Here is a 22,595-nt window from a genome sequence, read left to right on the forward strand (position 1 = left end):
AACTCGTATTCAAATCGTGGAATGCCGCCGATTCACTTGAGAGTTTGAAATCAGCGAAATATACTGTGACAGTGTAATACAGGTACTAAAGTTTAAAAAGAGAGAAAATTGGTTGAAAAAAAAACCACAGCTGGGAACACCAAGAAAGATGACGAAAGAAGAAGTTATGGGAACTTTATTGACCTTATCATATATTTCTGATAGTTTTCCCGACCGAGGCACGTTCTATCACCTTGTATATATGAAGTGACGCCGGGAACACTGTCGTTAACAGTAAAAGACGAAAATATACACATATACGTTTTTAGATCAGCTGTTCTGAATCGAGCTCCGTATATTTTTCAATATCTAAATAGCTTTTAGTAATTGTTTACCTTTAAAATTAGGATTATTTATCCTTAACTTTAAGCTATTGGAGTATTCTGTGATTGTTTATAGAAAGACTTTCTGTGACTTTTGCAAAGAAAAAGACATATCTTGTGAACTTGTATTGGATGCGTCCATAGTAACATCCGTTCAGGAAGAGATATTTATTTCTGTTCTTATTAATGTGTGAATTATTCAGTTTGGAAGTGTAGGACAATTATTTTTAAATTCTTCATTCCGGTAAGACAAAATTTTCTCAATATTTTATTTACTTATAGTTATTTTTCATTCAATGAGAAATTATCCATTCCGTTGTTGATAAACATTCATTGTGACGTCATCATTTTGTGTGTACATTCTAATCTCCCGGTTTAAAAATAATCAAGAAATTACATAAGAATATCATTCAAATTACAGAAGAATAATTTTAGTAATTTTATAATTTAATTGTTTCCCAAATATTTATTAATGTATTATAACTAAAAACTAATCCCTGCCAAGGCCCAATTTTTTGAAATCTTGAACCGATAGTACCACCCCCTTTTTTACAGCTATATTTCAACCAAGTACCAGATATATTACATCAAATCTACATGTCCGAAGCCAAACTCGCCAAATATCTTAGAACTCATAACTTTGAGCCTCCAAAAGGCCGGTCAAGGCGGCGACCAGTCATACTATCTGATAGTAAAGGTTTCACATTACGAAACAATATTGTTAACCCATTTGATCAAAATATCATATGGTGGTGCAAGTAAAGTGTGGCAATTGAACAAAGTTTTGCCTGGCTCAAAAGAAATCTTGCAACTCAATTATATGAAATTGGAGACATAGCGCTATATGTCTGGCTTGGAACATGTAATCTCACAATCAAAGAAAATTCTTCAAAATATATATCAATTAGAACTGATAATTCTGATACTGTTGACAAAATTATCTCCTGCATTAATGACATCAAGAGCTATTTACAAGATTTTCCACAAGTTAAACTTATTTTTCTTAAAATACCAGTGTACTCAATAAAAGCTTACAACGAATCTAAAGGGCACCCAGACCCACAAACTTTTAAACAACAAGACGAAACACTCGCACTTCAAGTCTGGCAAGTGAATGAAAAAATAACAGATACCAATCAAACTTTAAATACTCGCTCTGCTAACTTCTCATTATTTCTACAAGCACGCAAACAACACCGTACACGCTCAAGAGTTGAAACCTGGGAATACTTTAACTATAAATTGTACAGGGATGGAATACATCCTGGCCAAAATCTAGCAAGGGCGTGGCTACGAGAAATATCCGAAAGAATCAAGATTGACTGCTGGAACTAATCATAATTTTAAATTAAATATCTACACTTATACTGAACGGTTACAGGTCAGTATGCATGGGATGCCAAGCTAACTGGTTCTGTAACTAATTCATTACATACATTGTCGATAAAATATATGCCAATTTTGTATCTCCAACAACGACTAGTTGATAATAGAGTCTGCATGGGATTCCAAGCTAACTACTATTATAAACATTAAAATCATAATTTAAGAAGCAATTTAATTAATAATCAGATTTATAAGCATAACATCATCATGGACTTACAGGATATAACAAGACCTACAAGATCTAGAAACCCTCCTAAAGCGTACACGCCCAGTGTCACTCGTTCCCATGAAAAATAATCCCACGACGTACATACTTAATGCTAAAAAGGCACTTGATAAAAAATTAGAATCAACAGACAGGGACCATTCCTGCAATATAGAATTTAAAGAAGGTACTCTTGTCATAACATGTAATGCAGGAGCCTATGAAATTTTGAAATCCTCTATTTATAAATATTACGATCAATCTACAGACAGAACATACAGGTTATATACCAAAACAAGCAAGTCAAATCTACCAGAGGTTAATAAACAACTAATGATAGTTGAAGAATCATTATCAATCAAAAATAAAAACACATCCCTGTCACGCCGACAACTATTTAGAATAAACATGTTCAATACCACCTGCAGAATTGATGCTAATGGATATATGTTACAAACATTTATTCAAGTAGACCTACATAAAATATGTCAGGAACTCCAGAGCAATAAATCTTGCTCCCATCTAAATGAAAAAATCAAACAAATGTGTTTGTTCACTATAGGCCAAATAAATAACCCCCAAAACGAACAATCTAAATCCATCTTATCAGCTAAACCCATACTTAATACAACTGTACCAAGTAATGCAAATGATGACATCAGAGTTAATGCCAAGGACAAATGCACTAAGAAAGAACATCATCAGCAACTAGACAAAATGCATACAGAACTGAATGATAGTAACCATGATATAGACATTCATAATCACCAATCTAATTCACCATATAAATTAATGACTATTGTGGACAAAGATCTAACAAACCCCTGTTGTACATATATAAACAATATGGATAAATCAATCTCTAGTCTGAATGATGAGCTTATGGAATCAGAGCTTCAAAAACTAATTAGTGAATGTGAAGAAACAACAAATCAAATCTGTATGGTATGTAGAAATGCTATCCTAAATGAAAATACCATCGACTGTACAGTATGTGGACAATGGCTACACACAGCATGTGAAAGAGTATCAGAAAACTCAATAAACAATCATACAGAGTATATATGCTCGTCATGCCGGATACTAGATAGCACGATTCCATACGATGAGTCCTTGCATGAACTACATAGTGAACAGATTCAACAAAAAGATGAAACACACCCCAAACAACTATATGAATCAGATAGCCAAATGCATACTGACATTATAACAACATGTCAAGCAGAAAATACAAAAAAATCCAATACATACCCACCATTTACGTCAGAACAAAATTTTCATATTCCACCTATTGAAGTAAAAGCTAAACAAAAACGGACAAAGAAGAAGGACAATCTAGAACAAAACAATCTTGAACTACAACTTGCTGAATGTAAAGTGAAAATCAGTAATCTCCAGACTGTCAATCAAGAATATAGTCGGACTATTAATCTACTATCATCTAAATTAGGTATACCAATTCCACTAGAGAACAACCATCAAGATTCTTCTAACCTTCAAATTCGGCAGCTAGAGATGAAATTTGAGGAAAAAATTAATAATTTAAAAATGAATTTTGAACATCAGCTTAATATTATGTCCCTGCAAATAAAACATCATACAGAAGTCAATGAACTCAAATATAAAATGTATCATATGGAAAATGAATGCAATAAATATAAAACTTCTGCAAGTGGTAATCAACAATCGCCTAGTGAACACTATCAGATGAATACACAATTTGTTCCATTTTCGGATTCTCAGTATGGGAACTTAAATCAACAATCACTAAACCTTCCACAAATACCTAATGCGCAATGGACAAGACCCCCAATATGGACTAGACCACCTCCATATCAAGCGCCTACAGGACGGGTATTTACCCCAAATGCTCATCATATGCAACAACAAACGACTAATCATAGGCATAATACAAGACCAAATAACAATCAACCAACATATCAAGCGCCTACAGGACGGGTATTTACCTCAAATGCTCATCACATGCAACAACAAACAACTCATTATAGACATGATATAAGACCAAAAAACAACCAACAATCATATCAATCGCATACAGGACGGGTATTTACCCCTAATGCTTATCATGTGCAACAACAAATGACTCATTATAGACATGACACAAGACCAAAAAACAACCAACCAACCCGCCAAATAATAAATGCCGAAAATCATGGGCAAAATCGAGTAAGAACGCAAAGGGCAAATCAAAAACTGACAAACAACACTAAAACTAACAGTGAACGAGTTCATAAACAACAAACTATAAATCATGATAATCAATCACATGGAAATATTTTACATCAAAGGAGTCAGTCAGAACCAGTCTTAAACAATGAACAAATTAATTCGACCAAGCCTTTTTTAGGAGCAGGCAGAGCCTCAACCGTAAATTGGACAACAGATCACTTGATTTTACAATAGGAACCATCAATATTCAAAACATAAAAGGCAACACCCTATATCTTAATTCAATCCTGGATACGGTACAAATTTTATGCATTCAAGAACATTGGCTACTATCTTTGGAAAAAAATATAGCAAAGGAAATAAATAAAAAATTCTCAACAACTATAAAATCAGTCGATGACGAATATCCGATATTAGATTATAAAGCAATACGTGGCTACGGTGGAACAGCAAAAAGACTTGAACAACGCAGTCAACATAATGCCAGATGGGAATTCTCGCATACAAGTACTAACAATAAACAGCAGCCCAAATCCAATATGCCTTATAAATATATATATGCCATCTGCTCAAAGTAGTGGGGATAATGAATACAAAGATACACTAGATCAAATTTCAGAAATCATGGATAAGTACAAAGAACTTTACCAGATCATCCTATGTGGAGATATGAATGCGTCCTTACATCGTGATAATAGAAAACGGGACAAAATATTTGAAGAGTTCAAAAATTTAAACAATCTTCATATACCAGATAGCTATCCAATAAAGCCAACCTTTTTCCATCACAATGGTAAATATACCTCGCAGATTGATTATTTTTTGTTTAATGAAAAATGTATACAGCAGATAAAACCAGCGGTGAAGATAGCTTCAAGACACCCTACAAATACCTCAGATCATACGCTTGTTACAGCAAATTTTGTTATGAATGTAAAAAGATGTACTCTCCGCCCAACTAAAATATATACAAGACCAAACTGGAAAAAATGTGACAAAAGTGTATACAAGTCAACTATTGAAAACAGTCTAGGCAAAACATCTGGACAAAATAACATACTAAACAACGTAGAATCACGTATACAGAAATTAGAATCTGTACTTCATAAGGCGGGAATGAAATCTATCCCAAACTATAGAAAACTAAAAACACTAAAATCAGTTGGCAAAGGTATATGGAACAGCAAAATTAGTCAAGCATCTACTGAAGCAAAGTCTGCACATAAAATCTGGAAAGATAAAACCATCAAAAATCAGGATGCAGTTTTAGAAAAGCAAAATCTCAAAAACAAAAAACGCCGTCTGCGACAATTACAGAGACAGGCATATGCATCTAAAAAGGAAAAATTCATAACCGAAATTATGCAAGCTTCGGAAAAAGACAGTAAAACATTCCATAAATTAATAAAACAACAAAGATCGAACCATCCATTGAATACTGATATACTTTACATTGGAAATACAAAATATGAAGGAGAAAATATACTTGAAGCCTGGTCTATACATTTCGAAAAGCTTGGAACACCAAATTATGACAAAAATATTTTTGATCTAGAACGTTTTCGCCTAGCAAAATTGCAAAATGACATCATCCTTAAAAATCAATACTAAAAAAAAGAAATTAAACAAACAACTCCTGAGGAAGTCAAAACTGCTATAAAAAATCTGAACACTGGCAAAACATCAGATGAAAATGGTATATGTTCTGAACATTATAAAGAAGCAGTAGATGAAGTATCTGTGGAAATTGCAAGTATAATTAATGATATTTTCACAAATCTGGATGTACCAAAAAGTTTAAAAAATGGTATATTAACACCTGTCCTTAAAAAGAAGAAAAATAAAACCATACCTGGAAACTACAGGGGAATTGTCGTTACAAGTATCTTTTCTAAAATCTTTGAATCCATTGTTAAAGGAAGACTAGAATATGAACTACTATCATCACAGAATCCACTACAACGAGGTTTTACAGAAGGGGCATCAAGTCTTTTTGCAGCCTTTATTACAACAGAAACAATTCTTTTATATCGTTTATTACAAATATTATTAGAACTCGTCGCTCTAGATGCAGAAAAGGCTTTCGACACGCTAAGCCATGAGATCATGTTAAATAAACTTTTTCATGATGGAATTGAAGGAGACATGTGGATTTTACTTCGTAACATTTATCAAGATTTGTCTCTAAAAGTAAAGTGGAACAATGAAACATCAGAAAGCATTAATATTTTGCAAGGGGTACGTCAAGGTGCAAAATTATCATCTCTATTGTACAAACGGTATAATAACACCATTCTCAATGCAATATCCACCAGCGATTTAGGCGCAAAGCTAGGCAACATACATGTAGGTTCACCAACATGCGCGGACGATATCGATTTACTGGGAGAACAATCCGATATACAAGCAATGCTAGGCATTATAGAATTTCACACCAAAAGGGACATGGTTAAAATTAACCCAGATAAATCCGAAATTATGTGTGTCTCTAAAGGATCAAAACAACAATCCCAATCATACAACTTCAACGGAAAAGAAATAAAAAGAGTAGAAAAATTGAAACATCTAGGTATCACTAGAGCTACAAATGGCAAAGTCAACTTGGATGAAAGACTTAAAACAGGCCGACAAACTATATATGCCTTGCTAGGGTCTGGTCTACATGCAAGAACAGGAATGTCACCCATAATGCTTAAAAAAGTATGGAAAACCTACGCTGTCCCACGTTATCTTTATGGGCTCGAGGTTCAAATATGCACAAAAAAGGATATATCTGAACTGGAAAAATTACAAAGGAAGATATTTAAACAATTCCAATGTCTACCAGAAAGAACAGCATCCGCAGCAGTATATATACTAATAGGAGCTGAGCCCATTGAGTCGATTTTAGACAAAAACATGCTAGCACTATTTCTCTCAATCTCTCGCCTGGATAGCTCGATAGAACGTAAAATATTAGAATGGGAATTGGAAATTAGTTCAAATTTTGACAACTCTTTTATTTGTCGTATAAATAAAATTTTGCAAAAATATCAATTGCCAAAAGCAGAAGAAATTATGGAACATCCTCCATCAAAATATATGTGGAAAAAACAATTGAAAACATCAATAAATGAATACTGGTCTTCAATTTGGACAAGAATGTAACACAAAATCAACACTTAAACATTTATCTCTTCAAAAAAATCCGGTCTATAATCCACATAACATTTGGAAATGTGTTAGAAATAACCAATATGACATAAAAAAGGCAGAATTCAAATGTAAGCTAGTAACTGGTACAATGTACCTACATGCTCCAAAGTACTAGGGCAAAATTTAGTAAAAATGCTATTCAACCAAATTGCAAGCTATGCAATGAATCTGAAGAAACCTTGGAACATTTCCTACTACATTGCTTAAGTCTATCTGATGTTAGGCAGCGATATATGGATAAATTATTCAAAATGCTACGAGAAATAGAAAGGGGTGGTACAACAAATGTTATTAATAATGAACTATTACTCAAAATTATATTAGACTGCTCAGCACTAGACATAATGAGTAATCAACCAATAGACAAGTTGCTAGATATAGAAAGGAAGACACAAGATTTATGCTACCATTTACACATGAAGCGTACACAACTTTTATGTGATATCAAGTGACATGAAAATATAACAGTAATATTAAATATAGTCTGAACAGTCTGCATGGGATGCCAAGCTAACTGGTTCAGTCTATAAATATTAGCATAAAAGATGCTATATAATTTTAACATTTGCCTTGGCAGGGCACCTATTGACTAGAAATCGTTAGGTTGTAAAATTTTATTTATTCATATTGGTGAATCAAAGTGCCGTAATTTGTAACGTGTGAATAATATTATTTTTTTTTTGTATTAATATCTTTTAAAATATCATCAAAGACATTATAAACTTTTATTTTATTCACTTTAACTAACTAATTTTATTTTAAAATTATATATTTTTCATATCGTAAATATAAAAATATCCGCTTTTTCGGTTAAGTATTTAAAATTTTAATACTCATTCGATAAGTGGAGTGCTCCGATAAAACGGAGGAATATACCAGAACAGAACAGAACAGAACAGAACAGTTGATGCAAACTTAATTTGCAAACATTCTACTAATCGTCTGCAAAATGTTGAGAACTAAAACAGGAAAATTTCAATCGAAAAAATCCTTTCTTAAACAGTTCAAAGCTCAAGAGTCAAAAAGAAATTTATCGGTAAGTCACCCTGTTGATGAGCCGACAATAGAAGACCACAACTACCTGCATGATAACACTTATCCGGTGCTCTCAAACTCGGATCTTGGACTTGGTGCAAGCTATACGGTTGATCCAACTCAAAATGACGACTGGAAGACAGGTAGACGGATAGTCGAGCTACAAGCCTTAGCCCAACAGATGTATTGCACCTCGTGTGATGCTCGACTACACCTGAGCGACATTGAGAACGAGAGAAGACATGGACTAGGGAGCATACTATTCATACGATGCCAGAACAGTGTGTGCAGTTCATTGAAGGATGTAAGAACTGGAAAGAGAAACAGCGGATCATTTGTCATCAATTCAAAACTAGCACTAGGTAATCACAATGTTTTTCATATATATACATTAAAATACCATACAAAAAATTCGTTATAATAATAAAATGAAAGGGAACAACCATGTAACTTAGGGGGTGGGGGGGGGGGGGGGGGGGGGTATTAAAAAAATTACTGTGATTTCAATGCCAATGGGAAGGAAAAATCAATATTCTGTCGCAGATTTGTTATTTTTAAACCATAACCCCCACACCTTCAACTGCAGTTAAAAGATTGTTTTCGTATTTAAAACAAAAACAAAAAACATACAAGATTAATGGCTGTTGCATTCAACATGTATCTTTAATACTCTATAGTATAATACTTTTAAATGAATTCAATCATTCAAAAAAAAAAACCTGGTGCAAACATTGAAATTGTAGGCTTTTTACAATGTCTTTTCTGTGGATGCCCAAAATAGGACAAATGCCTGTGTCAAAAAGGGTTTAGGGTAGCTACATATAGTTATACTAGTGGCTCCCAAGGCTTTGAGAAATCAACTGGATATTTGGTTCAGCAAACAATACTTCTGAACTGGTCTAGACTGTTTTTTAGCAGACATTACGCATATAATTTGGACAAAATTAAAAGTTTTACTGGTCATTTTGTCATGTTGGTCCAGTAATGCAATACATTTAACTGGACAAGACCAATTTTTACTGGACTTTGCCCAATGTCCAGCAACCTTGGGAATTACTGAATATACACGCATATACATATTAATGATGCCAGAAAAAGATTGCTATCAAGGATCATTAAAAACAAACTTCACATATAGAAATAATACCAGGCTTTTCATGTGATTAATTTAAGTATTGAAAAAAAAATATAAGATAATAGAGAAGAAAAGATATTGGGTATCAATCCATGACACAAAATCAATAAATGCACAAGAAATAACACTAAATTCAAAAGAACAGTCCTTGTATTGCTGTTCTTCCTCTCAAAGTCACAGGGAGACCTTCAACACAGAGCAAAAAACTCTCAACTCAATGCAAGTTTAAGACGTCCCTAGCAGCAGGTTTTTTGCAAAATTGAAGAACAAAGTTGTGCAGTGATACCAATAAAATATATCTGGATTTAAGAAATCTAACATACATACATTGTATACTATAATAAATTTCCTGACTAATTGCAATCACTCTGAAGCGTGGAAAAACAGTACAAACATAATAATTAGTTCCCTAAGGCCTAAGCATGAATTCGAATGTGACTATACATGTACCGGTATGCTGTAAATATGGGCTGCAGTTTACATGGTTTAGAAGAACAACTTAAAGTTCTCTCTACAAAAATAGAACAAATAAAAGGCAGCTAATTTGATGTAACAGATGCTGTTCAGTCTATAAAGGTACTAATTACAGTTCATCATATGACAGTTTTAGACCACAAACATTATCCTTAAGAGACTAGACCAGTTCTTACATCCTTCAATGAACTGCACACACTGTTCTGGCATCGTATGAATAGTATGCTCCCTAGTCCATATCTTGTATTATTTTTAATTTTAGTTTCTTGTGTACAATTTGGAGTTTAGTATGGCGTTCATTATCACTGAACTAGTATATATATTTGTTTAGGGGCCAGCTGAAGGACGCCTCCCGGTGCGGGAAATTCTCGCTGCATTGAAGACCTGTTGGTGACCTTCTGCTGTTGTCTGTTCTATGGTCGGGTTGTTGTCTCTTTGACACATTCCCCATTTCCATTCTCAATTTTAGTATAATAGTTTAATACAATGTTGGATAATTAGCTTTGTACAAAGAACAGATTGAAGATGAATATCAGTTGCTATTTTAGTGTTCAAATGATGAAATCAGTGTTGCAATCTATAGTTAGATTAAAGACCATGGTGATTATTCAATTCTTCATGACATTCTTAAATAAAATAAACTTATGATTATATCATTGTACCATGTCTGGGAACTTTATGGGTAAAAAAATATTAAAAAAGAACAGAATAAATTAGCCGGAATATATATGATGGCTAAATAAGTCGACATTTTTGTGTTATTTTGCACTCCGTCTGTCTGTCTGTCCATCCGTCAATCCGGCAAATCAGTTTTCCACACGTTTTTCCTTGTGCTTGAAGATATTAATTTGATATTTGGTGTATAGATCTATCATGACCAGTTACAGTTCAAGTTTGAATCCAATGCTATAAGGTTAAAGATGAAATTTTACTGCTATACAATTTATTATTTCGGTCTCCATGACAAAAAAGAGCAAGCACATGAACTTAACTTCAGATTATATTTAAACTTGTGTGAATGCCCCCCTCCAACCCAGACCCCTAGAAATAAAACATATTAAATGGTTGTTTCCCCTTATCATCTAACAGTGGTGTTATGTTTTTGTCCAGGTTAATTCATATAATGCTGAGTTAGACAAAAGAAAAGTGTATGACTTGTGTAAATTTCATGCCCATCAAATTTCCTCCCTAAGATGAAATTTTGCATTATAGGGAAAAAAATGGTGTTGGATCAGGCAGTCCTGAATTTTATTTCTTCCTTGAGTAAATAAATAATGGATGAAAGCATGAGTGGCTTATTAGCTCATTGATAAAAAATTCATTCTACTACCACAATGTATACATTTATAACTTCTCCACAGCTTGAAAATGAATACACTATAAGTATGTCAATTTGACAATTATGATTTTAATAATGGATTGATATTTCTGTTGATGCATTTAATGTAATTAAAAATGTGACTGTTCTCTGAAGCAATTGTTCTTATTAATAAGTATGCAAAACATTGTAGCCATGGTACACATAGGAATGGGCCCAGTACAAATTAAAACTTGCTGGCAACTTTAAATTTACCACCAGTTGTGCTGTCCACTCTTAAGAGAAGGGAACAGAAGATTGACACAACTCTGGAGACCATAGCCAAAAAATCCTGTCTTGAGGCCCAAAAGGAAGAAATTGAAAAGGGAAATGGAAAGGTAAAAAACTTAAATTTACAAATGATTATATTTATATTATCATAAATAAAGTGTATTATCATAGAGCAGACAACAGCCGAAAACCACCAATGGGTCTTCAATGCAGCGAGAAACTCCAGCACCGGGAGGTGTCCTTCAGCTGGCCCCTAAACAAATATGTATACTAGTTCAGTGATAATGAACGTCATACTAAACTCCAAATTATACACAAGAAACTAAAATTAAAAATGATACACGACTAACAAAGGCCAGAGGCTCCTGACTTGGGACAGGCGCAAAAATGCGGCGAGGTTAATCATGTTTTTTGATATCTCAAACCTCCCCCTAAACCTCTAGCCAAATCATACATTTTTGTAAATAAAGTTATTTTTATATTTGAAGAAGAAAATTCATGGACAGGTTACTTACTTAAAAATAGTGATTATCGAAAAGTGCACAGCAATTACATATATATAAACACCAGAATTTCTAAACAAGGGGCTGATTCAGGACTGGCTTGGTGTTGATCAGGAGCAATATTTTGGACATTTTTATGCAAAGTAATTATATTGTTTTAGTTAAAAGGAAAATATGTCTTATACTCTGTTGCCTAAATCTGCTTCTGTAAAAACAGCTTTGGGTATTTGAAAAATTATACATGTTATGTATATGTTTCTTCTGGCCTATAGCCTAACAAATACTGTGTTTGTTAATGGCTGAAGTAGCCAGGGGGGAAATTTCAGTGCATGTATTTGCTAGACTTCTTTACCAGTTATTTTATATACTATTTATAGGGATTTTGTATCAAATTCTCTTAGAATATCTTTTCTCATTAAAACATGAGTATTTTTTTTTTTTACAGTTAATCATAATTGCACTGCTAAATTTTTAGTTGTTGTTGAACATAAGGCCACTCTAAAGAAATTCATTGTTTGATGTTGCCTACCCATGCATTTTAGGGTTGGGTAGGGAGGAAGGGATTTTATTTTGTTTATGGCCAACAACAAAAATTACATGTTTTAGACAAAGAAAACAATGTAAAAGCAGGAAAAAATCTTTAAATAAAATGCTCCGCTGGGGCGCAGCTTGATACGACCGCAGAGGTCGAACCCTGAACAATTGGGGCAAGTATGGACACAACATTCAAGCTTGATACAGCACTGAATTTGGATTGTAATTAAATATTTGACACAGCATAGGTTTCTGACACAGAATGAATGTGGTCTAAGAACTTAAATTTTTTTAATTTACCTATTCAAACCATATCATTATTATTTGCTTTTATATATAAATCAGAAATAACCAATTTAAAATGGAAAATTTTAAAGAAAAAAGGAAAAAAAAATCCCCCCCAAATTTTTTGAACCCCCTTATGATTCATCACCCCCAAACTCAATCCCAGCCTTCCCTTTGTGGTATGGTACCTTGCAGTACAATTTCAGAGAGATCCATACACTTGAACACAAGTTATTGTCTGGAAACTAGTAAAATGCTTGTTTTTTTGGCCCCTTTTTGGCCCCAAATTCCTGAACTTTTAGGGCAATTACCCCCAAACTCAAACCAAGCTTTCCCTTTGTGATATGGAACCTTGCAGTACAATTTCATAAAGATCCATACACTTACACACAAGTTATTGTCCTGAAACTAGAAAAATGCTTGTTTTTTTGCCCCTTTATGGCCCCTAATTCCTAAAATTTTGAGGGAATTACCCCCAAAATCAATCCCAGCCTTCCCTTTGTGGTATGGTACCTTGCAGTACAATTTCATAAAGATCCATACACTTGAACACAATTTATTGTCTGGAAACTAGAAAAATGTTTCTTTTTGGCCCCTTTTTGGCCCCTTATTCCTAAACGTTTTGGGCAATTACCCCCAAACTCAATTCCAGCTTTCCCTTTGTGATATGGAACCTTGTAGTACAATTTCATAAAGATCCATACACTTACACACAAGTTATTGTCATGAAACTAGAAAAATGCTTGTTTTTTTGCCCCTTTTTTGCCCCTAATTCCTAAAATTTTGAGGCAATTACCCCCATAAATCATTCCCAGCATTCCCTTTGTGATATGGAACCTTGTGGTACAATGTCAGAGAGATCCATACACTTACACACAAGTTATTGTCATGAAACTAGAAAAATGATTGTTTTTTGCCCCTTTTTGGCCCCTAATTTCTAAAATTTGGAGGCAATTACCCCCAAAATCAATCCCAGCATTCCCTTTGTGATATGGAACCTTGTGGTACAATGTCAGAGAGATCCATCCACTAACACACAAGTTATGTCTGGAAGTTACAAAAATGTTTATTTTTGGCCCCTTTTTGGCCCCTTATTCCTCAACTGTTGGTACCATAACACCCAAAATCAATCCCCACCTTCCTTTTGTGGTATTGAACCTTATGGTAAAATTTCATAGAGATCCATTCACTTAAACTAAAGTTAGAGTGCGAAAACCAATGTGTCTTTGGACGATGACGACGACGCCAACGTCATACCAATATATGACCGCAAAATTTTTTTGCGGTCGTATGAAAAAATATAAAACTATTTGTGACATAATTATTTTTCTGGTAGACTGCTTTTTAGATGGTTAGTTCGGCAACATCAAACAATTCAAATTTTATTTCTTGCCTAACATGAATTGTTCAGTACATGTATTTAAGATATGTATCTATTTTTTAAAGATTGAAGTAAGCTTTGACGGTGGGTGGCAGAAAAGGGGTACAGGATGGAATTATAATAGTAATACAGGTGAGAATTTTTCTGTTTTTTTACTTGTACAAAAAAAAGAAAGATGTGGTATGATTGCTAATTTTAGACAACTATCCACTATAAACCAAATGATTTAGATATTAGCAATTATAGGTCCCACCATGGTCTTAAAAAATGAGCAAAACCAATACTGCAAAGCAAGCCATAAAGGGCCCTGAAATGACAAATGTAAAACAGTTTAAGGTGGATGGGGGGGGTCTTAATTAAAATCCATAGAATTTTTTAATAATTTGTCAAAATGTAGTTTTTATCATGCTGTTTTCCAAAATATAATAAACAATCGACCTGATATATGTACGAAAACAATGAATCAGAAAAAATAAAAGAACCGAGTTCCAAGGTCCCTTGTGTTGCACATTTTTTATTGTCCAAGGTCAATAACTAAAAAATAAATTAAATTTTTAGTTCTTTAAAACTTTTTAAATAATTATCTTATAGAAATATAGGCAATTGGAATGCTTACAATGCAATTTTCAATATAATTGATATTTTCAAGGGACATAACTCTTTTAAAAATAATTGATCTACGCTGATTTTCGAATTTGTCCGAGACATTGCTGATAAAAACCTATGATATAAATTTCATAAAAATCTGGTAAAAATTGTACACATGTAATTTTACATGTAATTAATATTTCCAAGAGGCATAACACTTTTAAACCCTGCCTTCATGGTCATGTATCTGTTTGGCATCACTTTTAAGTAAAAATAACATGCATAATTTCAGGCCATGCATCATTGATTGGGAAAGAAACGGGAAAGGTACTACAGTTCTCTCTTAGAAGTAAATCTTGCCAGATATGTGCCCTTCATCAGAGCAAAAACCACACTATACCTGTACATGAATGTTCAAAAAACTGGGACGGGTCTAGTAAGGCAATGGAGCCTGACATGGCAATATCAATGGCCAGAGAGTTAGAGGAAACTGGATGTTCAATAGATGTCATCCATGGTGATAACGACTCGACCACAACTTCTCGTCTGCAAGCTGTTTTCCCTTCCATTGAGAAAAAAGATGACAGCAACCACACCAAAAAAGGTATAACATCAAAACTATACAAGCTAAGCCAGAAATATAAAGTGCTGAAACAACCAAATGTCATTTCTTACATTGGAAGATGCTTCATGTACGCCATAAAAAATTGCCAGACAAAAGACCCAGATAGCCTTAGAAAATCACTGGATATTATAGTTCCACATTTATATGGTGACCACTCCCTTTGTGCCAATGAAGATGTTACCTGGTGCAGTTATCAGAAGAATCCTTCTCAGTTCAGGTATAGTACTACTATAAGAAATTTACGAATTAATTAAAGCAATTTAATGCTCCTAATACTATTGTATATATTAAGCATTTATTGTACAGGATATCTTTAAAATTGGTTAGCAGCTTAACAATGATGAGTTGTAAAGTCTTAGCAGCATGAACCAAAAAAAAACAGGGATTAACTCAGATGCCCTGGAAAAGTTCTTAATATCTGTCGTCTGTAATCCTCTTATACAGTATATGTATAACACAGTTCAATAACAATAAGGTTTCCCAAGGTGCCAAGTATTCAAGTAAAAAAGTTATAGCATTGTTTGTTAGTTGATATTAATATGTTAATATAAAATGTTTCTGTATTACTATAGGTAATATAAAAACAAGAACACAAAAAAAAATTGTCTAGATTCATAGCCAATAAACACAGACAGTTGAGTAATGAGAATGCTTTGTATAATTGATTTTTTTGTTTTTAATCTAAAAAGTTGTTTTGGGTTGAGATTTTTATCCTAAACATTTAAACAATCAATTTTATAGGTACCGCAGTCTACCGGAGGGTAAGCCTCTCACATGTCCAAGTCTTCAGACAGATCTAAAAGCTATTGTGAACAGCCAAAAGGATAGAGCTGCCTGCTTGACCAACTTAGGATCAACCCAAGCAAATGAGAATTTTAATTTCATCGTTTCAACAAAAGCTCCAAAAAGCAAGTAAGATATCTGTTCATAATCATAATGAATTAGGATTTATATGAGTTTATTTGACATAGCTAATATTCATGAAAATTTGCATACAATGAAATTAAGTTCATGAAAATTTGCATACTATGAAATTAAAATGATATCTTTATATACATTAATGTAACAGATGTAAACATTGTCTGTCATAAATATACGATCAAACTGTCCATTAATCTTGAAATATAAATGCAATTTTTAGCTCACCTGGCCCAAAGGGCCAAGTGAGCTTTTCTCATCACTTGGCGTCCGTCGTCAGTTGTCCGTAAACTTTTACAAAAATCTTATCCTCTGAAACTACTGGGCCAAATTTAACCACTTGGCCACAATCATCATTAGGGTATCTAGTTTAAAAAATGTGTCCGGTGACCCGGCCAACCAACCAAGATGGCCGCCATGGCTAAAAATAGAACATAGGGGTAAAATGTAGATTTTGGCTTATATCTCTGAAACCAAAGCATTGAGAGCAAATCTGACATGGAGTAAAAATGTTAATCAGGTCAAGATCTATCTGCCTTGAAATTTTCAGATGAATCGGACAACCCGTTGTTAGGTTGCTGCCCCTGAATTAGTAATTTTAAGGAAATTTTGCCGTATTTGGTTATTATCTTGAATATTATTATAGATAGAGATAAACTGTAAATAGCAATAATGTTCAGCAAAGTAAGTTCTACAAATAAGTCAACATGACCAGAATGGTCAGTTGACCCCTTAAAGAGTTATTGCTCTTTTATAGTCAATTTTTAACAATTTTTCGTAAATTTTTGTTATCTTTTACAAAAATCTTCTCCTCTGAAACTACTAAGATGAATTTAACCAACGTTGTAAACAATCATCATTAGGGTATGTAGTTTAAAAATTGTGTCTGATGACCCAGCCCGAGAACCAAGATGGCCGACATGGCTAATAATAGTACATAGGGTAAAATGCAGTTTTTGACTCGTATATCTAAACCCAAAGCATTTCAAGCAAATCTTTCAGAAAGAAAATTGTTCATTAGGTCAAGATCCATCTGCCCTTAAATTTTCAGACCATTCAGGCAACCCGTTGTTGGGTTGCTGCCCCTGAATTGGTAATTTTTAGAAATTTTTTCAGCTTTTGGTTATTATCTTGAATATTATTATAGATAGAGATAAACTGTAAACAGCAATAATGTACAGCAAAGTAAGACCTACAAATAAGTCAACATGACCAAAATGGTCAATTTACCCCTTAAGGAGTTATTGCCCTTTATAGTCAACTTTTTACAATTTTCATAAATTTTGTAAATTTTTACAAAATAATTTCCACTGAAACTACTGGGCCAAGTTCATTATAGATAGAGATAATTGTAAGCATCAAGAATGTTCAGTAAAGTAAGATCTACAAACACATCACCATCACCAAAACACAATTTTGTCATGAATCCATCTGTGTCCTTTGTTTAATATGCACATAGACCAAGGTGAGCGACACAGGCTCTTTAGAGCCTCCAGTTTCATTGTTCAATGGATTTAAGTGAAAATAAACAACAACAAAAAAGGATGCACAAAATGAAGCTATATAATTCTTCTCTGTTTGATCCCAGGACAGCAGGTAAAACCATAGACTTGTTACCTTGTGAACTACATGTTGCATGTTAAAAAATCTGGCTCAGCCTGTCAATCTTGTACATGGCAAGTTGCATATTCATTATCATAGTTACATTTGAAATGTTCTTATCCTGAATATGCATTTAATCTGCCACTATATAATTTAAACATCCAATCAGTCATTAATTCTGTCAACACTTGCCTCATTGTTCATTGTAAACATGTTGTGCTGCATTTAATTTTCCTTGCAATTACCAATTCAACTGCATTATATATATATATGAGACCTTCAACTTTAATATTCACAGGTCATTTGGATCAAGCAAATCTCTGACAGGGAGAATTTCAGCATCTGTTCTGCAGAAGAATGAGGGTCACAAGTATTTAGAAAAGGTTTGTGTTAGATATAGAACTATAAATGAGAAACGGGCAGGTAGATTAAGCCTGGTCTGTGGAATGATTGTAAGGTGTACATTTCTGTCTGGCAGGTTTCGTCTGACCTTGATGTCATTTTCATGATTCGAATCTTTGTTCATTGTTAAGTTTTTGTGATTTGGTCTGTATTTCAAATGCTAAAGGCAATAAGTCAACTACATCTTGAGTATTGAATTATTGCAAGCTGTACAGTCTGGCAGGCTTCACATGACCTTAGAACACTAAAGGAAACAATATTCCAAGCCATGTAGTTATAATGACACGGAGACAAAAATATATGGATATTAAAATTTCACACAGAAAAAATGTTCATAAAATTGTGCTACATTTGTGTACATTATTTAATCAACTTTATCAATACCAAGTAGAAATCTGATCCAAGTCAAGGCCTTGAGTGCAGGACTGGAGGTGGTGGATTAGATCCCCGGCTGAGTCTAACAAAAGGCTTTAAAACTTGTATTTGCTGTTTATCGGCTGAACATGCGGCTTTTTATGAGTGCATAGGGGCAAAGTCAAAATAAATGGTTCCCTGCATATAAAGCAATATTTATCAATCATACTGATCCTTTGATTGAATAAAGTAATTTCAAATGATGTGGCTTGATGTGTAGAATATTCCTGCAAAATATATTCTCAATTTTCTGCTCATCAAAGTTGAAGTTGTTGTAGACTTTGATGGTTTGTTTGTATGCACTTAGCCTGTCTGGTTTTCTTCTAAAGTTCAGTTTCACAACCATCTTTCACATCTTTCATAATCATTCAAAGGTTGGATCATAAAAATTGATCTCAAAATGTGCAAAACTGCTTGTTGTGGAAAATTCATGTCAGGAGTTCAACACAATTAATTGTTTGTTATTACAGTTACTAGTATAATAATTTGATTTGTATAACATGCATGACATGAAACCATTATAAAACTTTTAAATTGAAATATGGTTATTTTCTTATCAAAAGACACAGTTTATGGCAATTAGTTTCCTAAATTCAAAAATTATATAAAAATTCATCATTCAGATATAATTGCTTGTGACAAACATTAATTTTTGGATCAAAGTCCTACTTTGAAATTCACTCTTAGGAATTTATTATAACTTATACATGTAGTCTTATTATATATAAATAGTAAGAAAACATATTTGAAGGCAAATAAGTCATAAGGAGCTGATATTATCTTAAAATATAAGTCCAAGAAAATAACATTTTAAAACTGTTGCACTCCTGACATCAAAGAAATGGCGCAAAAAGATAAATTCCTTGTCTAACAGGCTACTCTTTGGGTGCAATCTTGTATCTAGTATAGTATCTTTTGAAAAATAAAACAGAACAATATGTTGGCTTTTGTATTTATTAAGTGTGAGTCTTTAAACTTCAAAGTTGCACTCCTGAAATTTATAGGGAAGCCTTTTTTACTTGACTATCACACATTATTTATATCAATAATCAGGTTAATAAAGTATTTATTCTGGAAAGGACATATCTTTTTTACAGGATTGACTTTTGTTTATGTTTAAGAGTGATTCATATATTCAAAAATCATTCTATTCCTCAGTTGTACTAATTTTTGTGTTGCACTGCTGACAGGGCACTACTTTTTTTCAAACACATCTGTATCAAAATGATTTAATGGAAAAGCTTCATTCTGAGCTTAAATCATCACTAAGACATAATAGTTGTAAAACAAATAAGAATTTAAGGCACATATCTTCAGACAACAATTTGCTGTGTCTTTAAAAAAAAGTATTTTTTCAAAATGTCACAAAAAAGTGTTGCACTCCTGACAATTTTGGCATCTTTTTTTGAACGTCATTTTTTTAATACTTGAGATTTTCCAAAGATATTTTGCAGTTATATTCTACACATCAAGCCACAAAATTCAGCCCATTCTAAAACAGCAAAGACTGCCATTTAAAAAAAAAATAGTAGCGTAATGTGATGAGACTTGAACTTCTGTATACAATAAGTAATAGATATGAAAAAGTTCAAAAATATTGTTTAAATGAAATTAAAACGTTAAATCTGAAAGGTATATACACTTCATCTAGAAATCATGGGCTATTTTGATGATGTATAACTGTTTTGATATGATATATATTGAGTGTCAGGAGTGCAACAGAATAGGAGAAAAAAGTATGTTATATAGGTAATAATTTAAAAAAAATTATAGTTCAGAAAAACTTTAAAGATTGCAGATCTCTTTATAAGTTGTCAAACAACAATTCTGTTGAATATTTAATAGAATTTAGTTCATAGTTTGGTAACTTAACCTGATTTTAATAATAATGTGTCAGAGAAATCAATTTAAATATGATCTGAAGTGCATAAGATGCATAAGTTAAAATAGAAATAACATTCAAATGATAGATTTAGGTCTATATTAATCAGCAATGATTACAAATTTTTAAAAATCATGAGTATTTTGTTCTAGTTTCTGTATTTTTTGTTTGGTGTATAATATGTCAGGAGTGCAACAAAAACAGGGGAAATTGGATGTATTTTCATTTTGATATATCTTCTTTATTAAAAGATTTATCAATCAGTTTTTTTTCCTCAGTGAATTTGAAAAAGGGTTCATTTTAATATGGAGAAGTTTTTTTATCAACTAATTGATGATTTATGTTTTAATCAAAACTTTTTCAATCAATTTTAAATGAATTGATACAAAAAAAAGCCAAAAACATAAAAAAAAATGATAATCAAAGAGGAGATTATTAATTATTGCATCAAAAGTAATGTTTGGATCTCTGCAATCAATTGGGGTGAAAAAAATATAAATATTTGATATTGTTTTTCTGAAATCATATTCCAAAAATGTATACTTGATTTAAATTTTGTTTATTGGTTTATGTCAATAAAGTTTCAGAACTTTTTTATTTCTTTATACTTTTTTATATCCTTTTGGATTTATTAACTTAAATGTATATGTATCAAGATACAACAAAAGAAAATGCACTGAAACAATGTTGAAATTTGGGCAAAAATTTAAAATTTGGACCATTTATTTTGACTTTGCCCATAGACAGGTTGACTTGGAGTTGGGATAATGTGCCTGAGTAGTCAGGAGATATGTCTTCTTGTGTACTGTTACTTTATATGTTACCATGACACTTAAAACATGAATATATTCATAGTTCATTATCATGTTAACGTCCTGGATATGGGTGTAATATTTGCCGCTCTACGTTAAGAGGGCACCGCCAATCAACCCAGGTCAAGCTTTTGTAGACTTTTTATTTCCCCTAAAAAGGAATTTTTAAGGTAGATTCATGGTATACCGCCATCTTGGATTGTACAATCGCAGTACACTTTTGGTCTAGATCTTTGCCCAAATCTGCAGATTATTTAATTTCACTTTCAGATATATTGATGATGTTCTTTCCATTAACAATCCAAACTTTTCTGATTGGGTTCAATTAATATATCCCCCAGAACTAGAAATTTAAGAAACAACAGACACGGCTTCCTCCGCCTCATTTTTAGACTTATACCTCAAATTTGACATACACAGTCATCTCAGTACCAGAATCTATGACAAACAAGACGATTTTAATTTTGAAATTATCAATTTCCCACACCTTAGTAGCAATAAACCAACTTCACCTGCATATGGGATATACATTTCCCAACTTATTCAATATTCAAGAGCTTGCAGCTCCTACTCAGACCAAGACCTTGTTGATAAATATTCTGTATCAACTTTAAAAATAATACATGATGGTCTTGATGTATAGATTCTGCGTACTGACGTTGCTTACTATCTTAATAACGTGTTCTATTGTTCTTTTATTTGTCTTTGTTCTATTATTAATATCGCTTTTAATGTTTGGTATGTTTTCTGTGATATCCATTTGACGTGGCTCGGTACTTAAACATCTCGTCAATGTGTTTGTATTATCTTTCATTTTTGCTGGTGTGTTTTGTACGTGTAACTTTATGTGTTTCTTTGGTACATATGACGTGGCTCTGTACTTTCAAAGATCCCACCATTTTATTATTGGTCTATTTTATTACTATTACAAATGTATGTTATTGTTTGATTATAATTTTGAAAATACTTTGAACGACAAAATTATTTTACTCGCGTAGTGGTATTAACCATATGTGGATTCTTAAAAATTCTAAAGAACTTCTGGATAATTTTAAATCTCGGTCTTTTTGTGAAATAAG

At 32.9% G+C, this 22,595-nt stretch overlaps 2 protein-coding genes across 2 annotated transcripts in view; one reads left to right on the forward strand and one right to left on the reverse strand.

The window, feature by feature from the left end:
• Window positions 1-22,595, reverse strand: part of LOC127709914 (beta-1,3-galactosyl-O-glycosyl-glycoprotein beta-1,6-N-acetylglucosaminyltransferase-like) — a 74,300-nt gene that overhangs the window by 35,146 nt on the left and 16,559 nt on the right. The window lies entirely within an intron of this gene.
• LOC127708279 (uncharacterized) lies at window positions 11,550-19,304 on the forward strand. Its single transcript, XM_052213123.1, has 6 exons — window positions 11,550-11,677; window positions 14,339-14,405; window positions 15,154-15,703; window positions 16,228-16,398; window positions 18,305-18,389; window positions 19,293-19,304. Exons 3-6 carry the CDS (start codon window positions 15,306-15,308, stop codon window positions 19,302-19,304), a joined length of 666 nt encoding a protein of 221 aa, XP_052069083.1. The 5' UTR covers window positions 11,550-11,677; window positions 14,339-14,405; window positions 15,154-15,305.

This window comes from Mytilus californianus, unplaced genomic scaffold (assembly GCF_021869535.1).
Source record: "Mytilus californianus isolate M0D057914Y unplaced genomic scaffold, xbMytCali1.0.p SCAF_7, whole genome shotgun sequence".
NCBI classification, from domain to species: Eukaryota; Metazoa; Mollusca; class Bivalvia; order Mytilida; family Mytilidae; genus Mytilus; species Mytilus californianus.